This window comes from Phodopus roborovskii, unplaced genomic scaffold (genome assembly GCF_943737965.1).
Source record: "Phodopus roborovskii unplaced genomic scaffold, PHOROB, whole genome shotgun sequence".
Taxonomy (NCBI): Eukaryota; Metazoa; Chordata; class Mammalia; order Rodentia; family Cricetidae; genus Phodopus; species Phodopus roborovskii.
In genome coordinates this window covers 1952770-1967978 of record NW_026126460.1, presented here as the reverse complement: position 1 = coordinate 1967978, position 15209 = coordinate 1952770, and the positions used below count along the sequence as shown (strand labels likewise).

At 40.8% G+C, this 15209-nt stretch overlaps 1 protein-coding gene across 3 annotated transcripts in view; it reads left to right on the top strand.

The window, feature by feature from the left end:
* The window catches only part of Hecw2 (HECT, C2 and WW domain containing E3 ubiquitin protein ligase 2), a 331621-nt gene that overhangs the window by 313606 nt on the left and 2806 nt on the right, over positions 1–15209 (top strand). For all 3 annotated transcript variants that reach the window (XM_051190202.1, XM_051190203.1, XM_051190204.1), the window contains 2 exons: positions 1251–1336; positions 2282–2394. In XM_051190202.1, coding sequence (XP_051046159.1) covers positions 1251–1336; positions 2282–2394 — 199 coding nt within the window. The remainder of the gene's footprint in view (positions 1–1250; positions 1337–2281; positions 2395–15209) is intronic.

The window sequence follows — 15209 nt, the reverse complement described above, 5'->3', positions numbered from 1 at the left end:
TTAGCTCAGGAGGCCAGAAAACTTTAGTACCTCAGACAGCTAATGCACTGGTCATCTATTGACTAACAAAGTCTTTACAAAGACTGGACCCAGCCGCCATGCCTGATCTAATGCTGTTTTGTCTTTAATCAGATTCTTTCTTCAAGGGAAATCAGTACCTTTGATGAAACAGGAAACAATAAAGTGAAATTTCCTGGTAAATTTTCCAACTATGTGGCTATGAAGATGCACTCAGATTAAAGATAATTTCAGCTCACCTTCATTTTGGGAGTATAGTACAGAATTAAATAAAGTAGTTTTCATAAAATATGACTATTAGTTGATGTGGGCCCATAATTGCTTATGAATTCCCATCAGCCTTCTCTTTGAGCTTTACTGTCTTTCACTGAGAAGTTAGAGAACCCATAACCACTACTTAACCAGATCTGTGAGATAATATTGGCATTTTATGTGAGATAATATTGACATTTGTCTTATAAAAATGTGAGATAATTTTGAAATTTTATTAAATTTTTCTAAGTGTAGAATAAGTGTAAAACTGATAATTAGTTGAAGGAATTAAAGGTTTCTTTCATATTTATTAATAACTAGTATGAAAAATAACTTGGTTTTATTTCTATTTTAATTCTTTTTGTGTCACCGGGGAAGTGAACCCAAAGCCTTGCCCTTGCTAGGCAAGTGCTTTGCCATTGAACTACATTCTACATCTCAATAATTTGGTTTTATTATTTACTATGTGAATAGTATACATAGCCTTTAGAGAAGCACTTGGGATTGAAATAGCTTCAAAATGTTTCCATTCTTCTTTGTGTAAATTGTATGGTTAATGTGTCTCTCTTCCATCAGGAAGTCCTGTAAGGGCCTGTTTTCTTTGTCATTAGACCCCAAGCACAGTGCTTGGTGCAATGGTATTTGGAAATTGTTTCTTATAGAAATAACTGAAAGAGTTAAGCATTTCTCATCAGAACAATTGTATTTTTCAGAAACGATGCAGCTAAGAAAACGCATTTGTTTACTTCTCACTGCTAAATGAAAACAGAGACCTATTGGTTTCATTTGTGCTGTGTTGTTTAACTTTTAATACCCATATGATCATATTTACAGTATAAGATAAGATTTCCTTAATCTTAAATTATAAAAAACATTAAAAGATGTTAGTTTGTGTGTAGGGGGGATGGTCTTTTGTCATGTTTCTTGGTAGTGAAAGGTAGAAGAGTCAAAGTAACATGAGCTTTCATGGTGGTTCATAGGTTATCATGACAATCACATCGTAATCCGGTGGTTCTGGGCTGCAGTAGAACGATTCAACAATGAACAGCGACTAAGGTTGTTACAGGTAAGATGTCATTAGTTCATCAGTTTTTTTAACACAATAATATATTGTTGAAAGTGTGCATACTTTTTAGTAATTGCTAAATAGTCTTCACAAATACAAACCTTGTTTGTCTGGCTATGACATTTCCATACCCTTTTGACTGAATGTCCATGTACTGTATCACCAGCCAAAGAACTTCTTGAGGGCCGTGGGGGAAAATGCCCATGTTAATCTGAGAAACCCAGGATTGACATGTGCCCTCAGGACAGTTGGGTCCTTGTTGTGGCAGTAAGTGGTACCCTGCTGTCAGCATCTTTATCAGGGAAAGAGATGTTCAGTACTGAAAAGACCCCATTTGTTGACATGGTCCTTTTCCTTATCTGACTTTCCATAGTTTATAGAACAAGGACATTTTAGAGAACGCACTGTGCTTTGAGACATTTATAAAAGCTCTCCATCCGGGGCTTGCTGGTAATGTGTCACTAAAATATTAGACACAAGAAAGCCTCTTGGACATTAAGACAGGGCCTTACATGTCAGCATGGACTTAAAACCTTTGGATTAAGTAAGGGTCTGGAACTCAGATTGGCAAGCCACAAAATTCCTAAAACTAATGCCTACTTAATGCTGGGCTGATGCTAAGTGGGTTTAGTTTAATTAATAGACCCATTTTGTTCATCTATTATGGGAAATGTGCCTGCTTTAAACACCTGAGCAGGTAAAATGCAGAGAATGCTTTATTTTCCATATATACTTTACAACCTATTCCCCTGTTTAATTCACTTCTTTCTCTGTGTAGCTGAGTGATTGTCACATCTGTTTTAGTTGTCCCATGTTGGGGAAACTTTGACTTCTGAAATTCCCTACTTGTGTATCCTTCTCAGAGTCCTATACAGCAATAATGAAGTCCCTGTCATGGATGAGGTCTCTGACTTCACCTTTCCCTTCTGTTTCTGTGCTTGATAGTTCGTTACAGGCACATCTAGCATTCCCTATGAAGGATTTGCTTCTCTCCGAGGGAGTAATGGCCCAAGAAGGTTCTGTGTGGAGAAATGGGGGAAAATCACCGCTCTTCCCAGGTAAGGTAGAAAGTAACATTCTTTACTCCCAAACAATGCAGGGACGCCTCAGCTTAGTTTATATTTTCTAGTAGTCTTATTTGTATGGATGAATATATGTGTATATGCAGCAATCACTGTTATGTGAAGACTGAAAAGCTGGAAAGTTTGAAAGATGAAATTCCCTCTGATCACCTTCTTTAATAAAGTTCAAAGACACAACATACCCTGTTTGGTCATGTATCAAATACATGCATCCGTGTATCAAACTTCAAAACAGCAAAGGCAGAAGATTCCCTAGCTTTAGTAAGGCAACATCTGTCATCACACTTGTGACTTGACTCTAGAAGGCAATAGAAGCTTGTCTTAGGATTCTATTGCTGTGATGAAACACCATGACCACTAGATATTTTCTTTAAGTTTGGTTTGTTGGATATATAATTTTTTAGGCTATTTTTTTTTTTAATTATGGAAAGTCCTTCCTTCTCCTTCAACTATGGCAGACAGTTTTTCTGGGTATAGTAGTTTTAGTTGGCCATCATGATCTTTTAGGACTTGGAATACAGTGCTTCTGAATTTCAAAATCTCCACTAATAAAACTAACAGGCATGCTATCATGGATGGAGGAAAGTTAAGGAGGCCACAACCCTAGACAAAGAACTATAGGCAGCCAAGGAATGCTGAGAGTGAAAGAAACAGTCTTTCCCAAGGAAGAGTACACTGATTACCCATAGCAAATGGTCAGCCATAGAAACATGCATACAAGTGATATTATATAGACTGAGCAAATTGTATTCATGTTTGTAGGAACACACACGCACGCACGCACGCACGCACACACACACACACACACACACACACACACACACACACACACACACACTTAAAAGCAAAGGCCATAAATCTGAAAGAGAGCAAATAAGGGAACATGGAGGGTTTGGAGGAGGGAAAAGTAAGGAGGACATGATGTGATTATATTATAATCTCAAAAAATACTTAAAAATGAATAAAAACAAACAACAAAATCATCATGACCAAGTTGTGGAGGAAAGGATTTATTTCTTCTTATAACTTCTAGTCCATCCCCCAAGGAAATCCAGGCAGGAACTCAAGGCAGGAGCTCATTCAGAGGCCATGGAGGGGAGCTGCTTACAAGCTTGCTTCCCATGGCTTGCTCAGCCTGCTTTCTTATAGATCCTAGGACCACAACCCACAGTAAGCTGGGCCCTTAAACATCAATCACCAGTTTTTAAAAAATGTACTATGGCCTTGCCCATAGGCAATGTGATCATGACATTTCCTCAATTGACTTCTAAGATGTCTCTAGCTTGTGTCAAGTTGATATAAACCAACCAGCACAATGCTCTCATGTGTTAAGGATATGTTGAGAATGGCTTCACTAGAAAACGCTGCTGCTAGGGAAGAGGACTCGGTCTAGTGAATATAGTCTACCTCTCTAGCATATACTATCTGTGTTGTCATTCCATTTGAATAATCTGCAGCCGACTCTCAACACTGTCATACATCTCATTGGGGTGGAAAAGCATTGCTTTATTGCTTCTAGCAATAAATATGCAAGGCTGGCAGGCAGGGCTTGTGAGGAAAGGCATGTATGAGGTTAAATGGAGGCAACTCAAGGGCTTGCCTAAGCGCCTCACCTACCTGTGAATATCACAGACTGGGCATTGTAATTCTGCAGCACAGACTTAATTAGCATCTTGTGTATTTGATGCACTAAATTGTGTGACTTTGACTCTTACTACTTAAAGACCTAGCTTGTTTTACTATATTTTACTTGTGTGTGGGTAGTGAGATTGTCCTTCCCTTTAGTGCATATTTGTATCTTAAAAACAGATTTACCCTATCATAATAAGGCATTTCACCATCCCGAGAAACTTAAGAATTAGCATAGGAGAAGCAGGAAAATTCAGGTTGACTGTATGCTACATTTCTATTGAGTCTTATTTCTGTGACACCACTAAAGTTTATGGAATTGACTGTAATACTAATAGGTGTGGCTGGGATTTTCCTGAAACTTGTTGAGCAGAGAAAGATAGTCAGTTTCTCCTCTGCCTTGTACTGAGGGCTCACTGAAATCATTTGTATAGGACACTTTTCTCATTGGCCCTGCATCTGCTGCTGGCCATCCCTGTGGCCGTCACTGCAGTATCTGCCACCACCACGGCAAATTAGGCAGTGACACTGAAACAAGCAAAAGGCTGGAAGTTAGACATCCTGGAAGTTAGTCACCATCAAAGTCTGGGATCTTCAGAACCACTGCTTTCTGAGTTTCAGGGTTCAGATGGCTTATCTGTAGACATCTGCATCGGGTGATGTGTTGGTTTGGTACACCAAAAGGTTGCTCTAGATTCTTGGGGGTTGTCTGCTCTGGCATGTCTACTTCCCCCTTGGTGGTTCCAGAAAGTTCTCATGCTGACTCACTGTAGATGGACATGTTCCTCAGAATCATTGCAAAGGCCAGTTGGGTAACAGCTGTTGTCATTTGTCCTCTCTTCCTGTGCAGCACCTGGCTCTACACTGATTATAACATAGCACAAATAAAGGTGTTGTTATCCATCTCCATCTCCACAGAGCAGAAAGAACAATACCCACCTCAGATGTTATTTCTAAGGCTTGAGTGAGATAATGTATTAGAAAGTCCTAAGGGAGTGTATGCTTTCTTGTTTCTTCTAAAGACTCTAATCCTTAACCTCTATAGCTACTGTACTACTCAGAAGAAATTCTCTCTCATTTTCTCCCTTTTTCCCTCCCTCCCACCCTCCCTCCCTCTCTCACTCTCTCTCTTACACACACACACACACACACACACACACACAAACACACACAGCATTTAGATAAAAATGGAAGCAAAACAAATTCAGTGCATGATTATATAGTTTTGCCAGAAGTAATCCCTTCACTGACAACCTGGACATTGCCCGTTGTGAGATTTAAAATGTCACTGGAGTGTAAAAAGATCTGTCGAGTCAGTTCCAACCAAAAGATGTTATTTTTTATTACTGAGTCTGGTATTTCCTAAGACCAAAACATATTCTTTCAAGCCATTTTTCTGCTGTTTCCCAGTACTTGGGAGTCACAGAGCTGGAAGCTGGTCTGTTTCAAGTTGGCCAGCTTCAATGTATTCTTTTCTCTCTTAGTGATTCTGTATCTAATGTTTAAGTTGTGATACTGTACACACTAGATAGAACAGATAGAGGTCCTCCTTACTAAAAGTAAATGTATTTTTTTTAAGTTCCCTGGAATAAGTTTGGAATATCTTCTTGTGAGAGTATCTATAACCTGCAGAATTGGAAGGGTGTGAAGGGTGACAGCAAGCTGTCATTGCAAGCTAGAGTGATGACAGAGAGCCTCTTGATCTTTTCAGACAGATGGTTTGGTCTTTCAACCTTCAAAGCAAGCAAGCAAGCAAGCAAGCAAGCAAGCAAGCAAGCTTGACTCTTACTCTTTGATTCCTACTCTCATTTTGTGGTAGCCCTGGGTAGCCCTGATCACAGTGTGCCCCAAGAAATGTACTAAAGTATATATGGTAGTCTCTGAAGCTAGAACAAGTTGTATCCATGACTCCACCTCCCCTGCTATAGTAATAAAATAACCAGTGATTTAGCTGATAAACAATGATAGACTTGTGACTTAACTCAGTGGTGTCTCCATGGAGACCAGCAGCCTGACCTTATTACTGCACTTCCTCTGTTTTGTGGTTGGTGGTTGGGCTAGCTCTGCATTTGCATCTCTGTAGAAGACTTCCTGCCCCCTGGAGCTCTGATGGATTTTATGAGTAAAGAGTAAACTCACTTTATGGCATTTCCTCTTAACAATCCAAAAATCACTGGACCGTTCCCATGCCAGCCTGCAGAGTACAGGGCAGTCCTCTCTCCCATCTGGACACAGAGCTCTCCCAAGTTCATCTGAGGCTTTTGCTGATGGAGAAGAGTTAGGAACTATAGTCACTGTAGAAGGGTGAAGTTTGACAAAGGAGAAAATGTTAATTTGGGAAATTAGTTGTATCAGGGAGACAATTAAAAATAAAATGCCAACCCAAAACTTAGTAAATTAAGTGTAAGAGCTCACTACGAAATAGGTAGGGATTGTTATTTTGTGATCTTTGAGCTCAGGTTGACCTTTAGTTTATGACCTTCTGCCTTAGCCTTACTCTCAGGAGTGCTGGCATCAGAGGTACACACTACCACACCCCATGGAATAGACCTGGAAAAATACAATGGCTTGTTGCTCTCTCTCTTAATGAGAACCTTTCCTCATTGTGAAATTTTACCCTTTATTCTTGTTATAAAAAGGAACTTTTTGCCAGGGAAAACATTTAGATTTTAAGATGCATTAAGGGTGTATTAGTGTGCATATAAATATCAGTCTACAGTCTACAGTCGGTCAGTTCTGTTCACAGTTTGGCTAATCTGCTTCTTTTCATCCTTCAGATGCCCACGTGTGTGCATGCATTCACATTAATTTGAAGACAAAAGTTGCACTGCGCAACGTGTTTGCCCGCTGCTTTTTTTGTATCACACCATTAATTATGGACCTCTTTCCATGACATTTAAACATTGCTCTTCAGTATCATCAATAATGCAGTTTTTCCTCCTCCAGGGAAAGAGGGTTGTATACTGTCCAGGTGAACTTGCAGCTAGTAAATAGGTAAACAGCAGAGGAGTCCTGAAATAAAATGCCACTTTGCTCAATTAAAAAAATTAATCAAGCAAGGATGAGCCCTGGTAACACCCTTTGGCACCAGTTCTTTTGTGTATCTGTCTTGAGAAGTCCAGCTGCTGGTATCTGGGGTGCTGCGAATGTGAGAGGGGTTTGTGATAGTGGAATCTCTAACACAGTGCCCTTCTTCAACACCTTCCCCCACTCCCCTCCCACTCAGTTCTGTCTAACAGCTACTCTTAACGATTGCACCTTCTTCTGCCATTTAATCAACCTATCAACATATTAACACATGTAACTGTGATAAATCTTTTAGACTGGTCTTTGCTTTGGGAGGTGGACTGTGAAGCCAGGCTGGTGTAATTCCAGAAAACAGAGCCAAGAAAAGGGTCAAATGTTCAAGACCAGTTTCAAAATCTTAAAATGGCATTGGGGCAAGGTGGGTGGGGGTATCTAAAAATGGACCAAGGTAAAAAGTAAAACATGGAAAGAATTTGCAGATCTTGTTACCTGCAGTAGAGGATGACATGATCCAAGTTAAACTAACTAGCTAGCCTTGAGGGGTGTTTCATAACTCATTTCCTAAGTATATTGGTGGGCAGCAGACAACACAACTGTTAAAGATTAGTCATTCTTTTCTTTTGGCTCCAAGAGCACAAACTTGGTTCATCTCTTATCGCCAGCCCACTCCATGACACACTCACCTCTCACCTGGATGACTGCAGCAGGCAGCCAGCCAGCCTGACTCTCCTGCTCCTCCGTCTGTCTACCCTGACATTTATTCATCCAACTTCTTAAGGCCATCTCTCTCCCCTACCTAAATCCTTAAGTTCCCTAAATAAAATTCAGACTCCTTCCCAAACACTTGAGGGTGGGAGACCTGGCCAGCCCATTCCCAGCTCCCTCCTCAGCCCATCATTGCCTCAGCCTCTGGCCTCTTGGCTAGACTTCATACATAATGATCCAATTCTAGTTCAAGACTGTGGGGCCTGCTGCCCAGCTCGCCTTTCTACTGGCTCTTTCCTGTCCTTGAGAATTCAGGTGCCAGGTGACCTGCCAGGTGCCAGAAAGACCCATCTGATGTTCCTGTCACTCACTCTGGCAAAACTTCTTTCTGTCAGAAGACTTACCGTAGCCCACTTACCAAGTTCAGTTGGTAGCATCTGTACTACCTTTCCCCTCTCTAGAATATAACCCTATGCGGGTAAGAACCCTGTTGGAACTGAATGTGGCTTTGATCTTGGCAGTGAGCTGAGCACCTGACACCCATGGCATGTTGTTTGTGGAATGTTTTTCAACTTGAAAAACCTTGAGCCTTAACATCTAAATGAGATCATGCACTCAAAGTGAAGGCTAACGCAGGGGTCAGTAGGTGTAGGCGAAGAAGGAACTCGCTTGGAATGCATAGTTTGAGGCACTTCTGCTGTTTGTCTGCAGGACAGGAGGAGTTCCAGCTGTAGTAGTATTTCACACTATGCGCACAGATCAGCATCTTTGCTAAGGGGACCTCATGAGACACCGGAATAAGACTTAAGTAGCAGATCTAATTCCCTACTACTTGCTTTGAGTAAATATACTTACTTATGTGATGTATAAATTTGGCCTTAAAACATAAGGAGAAAAGTGGTGGTCTTTACATGAATGAATAATTAGCATTTTTGTCCACCAAATAATATGAAAAGCAAGTTAATGAAGCATACCAACATCCCTGTGGCCCATCTGCCCTTTCTGGCCTTGTCCAGCCTTAGCCCTGGTCTCTTGCACTTCCCTGGTTTCCCAGTGACACAATGCTTTCTCTCCCAGGTTTCCAGCCCATCTGTTGGGAAACACCCTTCTTGTTGATCCAGAAAAGGCCTGCATACCTACAAGTCCTTCCAGCCTTGGCATAAAAAGTATCCTCCCCCAACTTTGCTGGACAGACTTATAACTCATTGTATACCACTGTATGCTGAACCACAAATAACCCACAGGAATCTTTTGGATTATTTAGACAAAGGTGTCTCAGTCTTCAGGAAAAATGCCGCCCAGATCTGGGGTTAATGGTTTATCCAACAGAGCCAAGGTATGCTGGGTCTTGGAGCCACTTGCTCGAGGCAGATTCCCCAGTGCAGAGCACATGCTGCTTGACCCTTAGGCTTCCATTCCCTGAGCATGTGAATTCTTTCAGGACAGAGACCAGACCCTTCTTCCTCATGAACCCAAATAGTTCAGTGTTTGACATGTAGCATCTATTCAGTGAACACTGGTTCGGTAAGTGAAGGAATAAGGTGTAGGCAAGTTGAAATTTTGATCATCAAAGACACTTTGCATGCACATGGCAAACTTTCATGATATGGATGGAGCCTTCACAGGGGAATAATATGGGTATTTTCCTATTAGTGAGATTCTAAAAGTGAAAGGGTTAGATTCTTCCTGAACACTCATTGGTTCCTGAATTGGGAACTTGAAAAGCCAGAACAAGGGTGGAGATGTGAGAGGCAATACCAGAACCCCCGGATACCCCAAAGAAGCCAAGAATTATCTCCTCCAGCCACAACAGCTGATAGAACTGTAAGCACACCCACTTCCCTTGGAGGGGTGCCTGCAGCACACTTGCAAGTAGGTAAAACTTGGAATTGATAAATCAGCTTGAGATCATACACATGGCCAAAGGAAATTTTGACATTGAAAAAATGATACCCCTTAAGACCCTTGAGGACCTCTCCAGACTGGTGAATTTCATGATGCAAAAGTATGGACAGGAATAGGAAAACTGAGGTGTGAAGGGTGAGACATCACTGCAAGTTGAAGATGAAAGTGTTAGCATGTTCTAACTTATGAAGCATACAAAAGGATTTATTTGATGCCAACACATTTACACCTGCTACTTAAAATGAGATTCATGATTTTCTCTTCCTCCCTTCATCCCTCTTATTTTAAAATCTCGATTTTAATTTCTTCTTAGTATAGCATTTTGGGTGCTTGAGGAAAAAGTTACATTTGGGTACAGAATAAGTGAATGTGTGAGTACAGTCAATACAGACAAAGAAATGTACTAATCAGCTCACTGGGTCTAGGTATCTGACTGACCATAGGAAGCACAAACGAGGGCAAGCCCAGGACCCTGTGTTTAATATCAGAGAAACCCAGGAAGCACCAAGACAGCCATTAAGTCAGACCATAGATGGGGCGGGGCCGGGGGTTACTTGCTGTATGTGTCTGTGTGTGTGTTCTGTTCTGGCTACCTAGATTGAAGTAAGGTAAACTCTTCATGGCTTCTGGGTGGCTGGTTTTGGAAGATTTGAAAAAAAAAAAATTCTCTTATGGAGACTGAAAAGCTGGGTGTACTTTTGCTGCCAATATCAACACAGTCCAGAGGCCCTCCTGGTATTTTCTGCTAGCGTTTTGAGGCCGTGGAATGAGCTGGGGACGGGGGGTGGGGTGGAGTGGGAAAAGCCACAGAGGAGTTTTTGTTGTTGTTTGCCTTTTTTTCTCCTTTCTTTCTTGTATTGGCTCATACAACAAACTGATGGTAAATATTGGGAAATTTATTTAACCACACTATTCCTCAATTTCCTTCTTAGTAATGTTGGCTTATTTGTATGGAGTTTTGAAATATTTGCAAGCACACAGAATGTCACTGTGGATATCCAATTTAGATATTATATTTCTAATTGGCTTGATGTCTCTCCAGTGGTGGAGACCACCTACATCAGACTCATTTGGAGTGAACTTTAAAATACAGATCACCAGGACCCCCCAAACTGTCTGAATGAGAACCTCAAGGAACAAAACCTGAACTCTCTTTTGTAAATAACTCCTTGGGTGACTCTGAGGCACCCCAAAAATGCCCCCATGGAGTACCTCTGTTCTCCAGTAAGCCTAAGATTCAACTTGCTAGTTTGGTCATTGAAAAATCCCCCAGTATCTCCCAGGATCTTCTGGATTGACCAAAACTTGGCCATTGTCCCCAGAGATACTGTATATTGTCACTGATTAGCTCCTTAAAAATTCCCTAAAGCTCCCCCCTCTTATCCTTTTCCAGAGATGACTGTGACTATATTGCAAAAGGCATGGGGAGTGCTAAGGACTCAGGGCCCTCAGTCAGGGTTTGCATAGTACTAACAGAACCAAAGAATACAGCCAGTGAACAGTAAGGTCTCCCTGTTTTCATTTGGATGTTGGGCTTCCTTAAGGAGATCAGGGGGTTGAGGTACTGTTTTGTTTTTGTTTTTTTTTTTTTTGTTTGTTTTGTTTTGGTTTTTGTTTTTGTTTTTCCTTTGTTGGGCCACTTGCTTAGCTTTGACCTTCAGAAAACCATTTAATCTTTCCACATAGCTTCCCCCTCCAGAATGTAGTCTGTTTCTAGACTCATGAGATCTTCTTTAGAGGATCTGTTTACTCAGAAGGAAAGTTAGGTTATGATAACTATATGTTATGCAACCAGATAGATGTAACTTGAGAAGCAATGATGACATTACATTATGGAACAGTAATGGTGATTATGCTCATGGTTGAGGAGAAGCAACAAAATATTATTCCAAGACGAAATGACGAAATGGTAGCTTACTTGGAGGGCTAGAGATTTGTTTGCCTTCAGTTCAGGACTAGCCTGAACTACATTATATGTTCCAGTCTATCCTATGCCTATGCTACTGAGTCTCTCCCCGCCCCCCCCTCTCTCTCTCTCACACACACACAAATTGTTCAGTCCTTCCCTTTGTGTTGAGAACTGAAAATAGTCCCCAAGCTTGTGTAAATTCCTGGATAAGATGTAATAGTTAAAGATACTACAGGAACTGAAAGAGGCATGCACAATTCCTGGTCTGCCTTGCTTCAGCATTGGCCCTTGATGCATGGTCATATTGTCATCATCACATTCCATACCTTGATGATCTTGACACTTGTTACTAGTTTCTGGTCACTGCAAAACAAACCATGCAGACTTAGTGGTTTAAGATGTGCAAGGGTTCAGGCGTGGCTTAGTGAAATCTTCTTCTCAGCCTCACCAGACTGGAGTCAGGTATTTGCTGGGGTTCTTTCTCATCTGAAGACTCAGTCAGGGAAGGGTGTGCTTCCAAGCTCCATTAAATTATTGTGACATTCATTCCTTTAGGCTCTGGGCATCATGGCAGCTTACTTCTTTAAATCCAACAAGAGAATCCATTTTTATTATGTAACATTTAGACAAATCAATAAGAACACTTCAGAAAATGAATGATGTCATACCCACTAGGGTGGCTAGTCTAAAGATTAGGAAATATAAATGTGCTGGATAGTTTGATGTCCACCTGACATAGCTAAAGTCATCTGAGAGGAGGAAACCTCAATTAAGAAAATGACTCTATAAGATGAGCTGTAGACAAGCCTGTAGCACATTTTCTTAATTAGTGATTGATGGCAGAGGTCCCCATCCATTTTAGGTGGTACCGTCTCTGGTTTGGTGGTCCTAGGTTTTATAAGAAAGCAGGCTGAGTAAGGCATGATGAGTAAGCCAGGAAGCAGCTCCCCTCCATGGTCTTTGTATTAGCTCCTGCCTCCAGGTTCCCACCCTGTTTGAGTTCCTGTCCTGACTTCCTTCAGTGATGGACATGATGAGTGATGTGGAAGTGTAAGTTAAATAAATCATCTCCTCTACAGTTTGCTTTGGTCATACTGTTTCATTTTAGCAATAGAGATCCCAGATAAGACAGTAAATAAGATATAGAAAATGAATGTTAGTGAAGATATCAAGTGATTAGAACTCCTGTATACTGCTGGTGTGGATGGAAAATATGAAACCATTATGGAATACTGGTGGTTCCTTAAAATACTAATTACATCATGTCCCATAATTGTATGTCTATATCTCTCCCCAAGATATTTAAACAGGCTTGTATGTGTGAGATTTAAACAGGTGTGTGTGTGTGTGTGTGTGTGTGTGTGTGTGTGTGTTCATAGCAACGGTATTTGTAATAGTCAGAGGTGGAAAACAAATTTATGCCCACCAATGGATGAATAGATCAACAAATCATGGCAGAGTGGAGTTATTACTGAGCATTAAAAATGAAGGGGATTCTGAGCCATGGTTACAACATGAACATTAAAAACATTATGCTAAATGAAATAAATCAGACACCATGAACACATATCCTAAGGTTCTACTTCAAGTACACAGAGTAGTAAAAATCATAGATAGAAAACAGAACAGTGAGTTCCAGGGGCACAGGGGAAAGACAAGCAGGATCTATTTACTGTTAAATGGATTCAGTTTCAGGTAAGTCTTCTGGGGCTGATCCCGTTGCTGATCCCTGTGTGTTAGTTCCCATTCCTGCTGCTGCTCTATAACGTCCTGACAAAAGCAATGTAAGGGAGGTGGTCTTAGCTCACAGGTCAAGCCCTGGTGGCAGGAGCTTGAGCTGACTGATAATACTGTATGCACAGTCAGGGAACAGAACAAGGATTCCCAGTGCTCACTCCACTTTCTTCCTTTTACTCAATCCAAGACTTGGGATGTGAGCATGGTGCTTCCCCAGTGAGGTGGGCCTCCTGCCTCAACTAATCCAATCCAGATAATCCCCTGTAGACACTCCCAGAGGCCCGGTCTGACCTTGATAATCTCTGCAAACACCCAAGTCTCCTAGTTAATTCACCATCCTCGCAGGTTGACAGTCAATGGTAACCATCACAACATGTAAATGCACTCAATGCCATGAAACTGAGCAATTAAAAACAGCTACAGTGGTAAATATTACCACATTAAAAGCATTAAAAAGGAAAGATAGGCCAAGGAAAAGGTGACTATCACAAAACAGTAAGGGTAAGTACACTTGTTAAACAAAGAAATGAAACTTGAAACAGTGAAGTATTTATATTCCTTGATTGTCACACAAAGCCTGACATGTTATTCTGTTAAAAATATATTTTACTTCTGCATTTGCCCCTCACCTCTTCTGGAACAAAAATGAAACCATATAGGTATATACTTTTATTATTATTTTCTTACTGTTTTTTTTTTTTTTTTTTTTTTTTTTGAGACAGTTTCTCTGTATGACAGCCCCAGCTGTCCTGGAGCTTTCTCTGTAGACCAGGCTGGTTTCGAACTCATAGAAATCCACCTGCCTCTGCCTCCCAGGTACTGGGATTAAACACCACCCAACCCAGTTATATTTTTATTTCAGAGTTTCACACCAGGAGGAGTTTAAACCATCCACAGGACTCTGTTTTGATACATTAGTAAAATCTTTGCCTTGGGGTATAGGTCTGGGCTCCATTGTAAGGAGTTAGCAGAAGAATCATGACAAATGAAATTCTAGACTGTTTGGGTTTCTTTGTTTGTTTGTTTGTCTGCAAAGATTGATGAGGTGATTTCCACCATTGTGTCCAAGAGTTTGAGGTATCAGGAGTGGGAAACCTGAGCCTTAATAATTCACTACTATTTTAACAGAGCCCTCACATCCCTGTTTCTGTAAGTCATGTTCACATACACCTGCTTTATTATCCCTTTGTTATGTCATATTTTCCATGGGCAATTGTTATCTTTGGGCAATTTATTGAAGGCAATCAGGATAAAGTCCTCTTGGTGACAAGGAAACTTATCTAACAATACAGCTACCATTGTGTAGTCACACACTATGTGCCAGACATTCTACGAAACATGTTTCTATTGTTTCGGCGAATCCCCACGCCCTTCTGAGATAAATTAACTTATTATATAACCCCTCTAACAGGTAAGAAGTTTGAGTCTCAGAATTCTAATAAGACAATTCTAATATGACACTCGAAATCACACAGCTGGTGTGGGTAGTAGAAGTGGGACTCAACCCCAAATCTCCCAACACCAAGGTTTTAATCTCCCCCCCATTTTGTATTGCCTATAAGAGTAGCAGTTATATTTATCTCACAAGCCAAAGTGATTTAACATTTGCACATTACTTTTGTACAAATATCTGACTAATAATCACGGCTCCTCAAATTTCATGTTACTTCAGGGTCTTTTTGTGTTTTCCTTTTTAAGTCTAAACTACTTAAACCCCACAAACAAATTGTTGTGCATTCAGGACAGGGCATTTCCTATCCCGCGTCAAAAGTGTAGATCTGCTCCCTGATAAGATGTACTATTTGGAGACTATTTTTTTTTTAATTGTTGTGAGTCAGGTGCAAATAACAGGAACTCCCCCCCACCCCCGTCTTGGCAA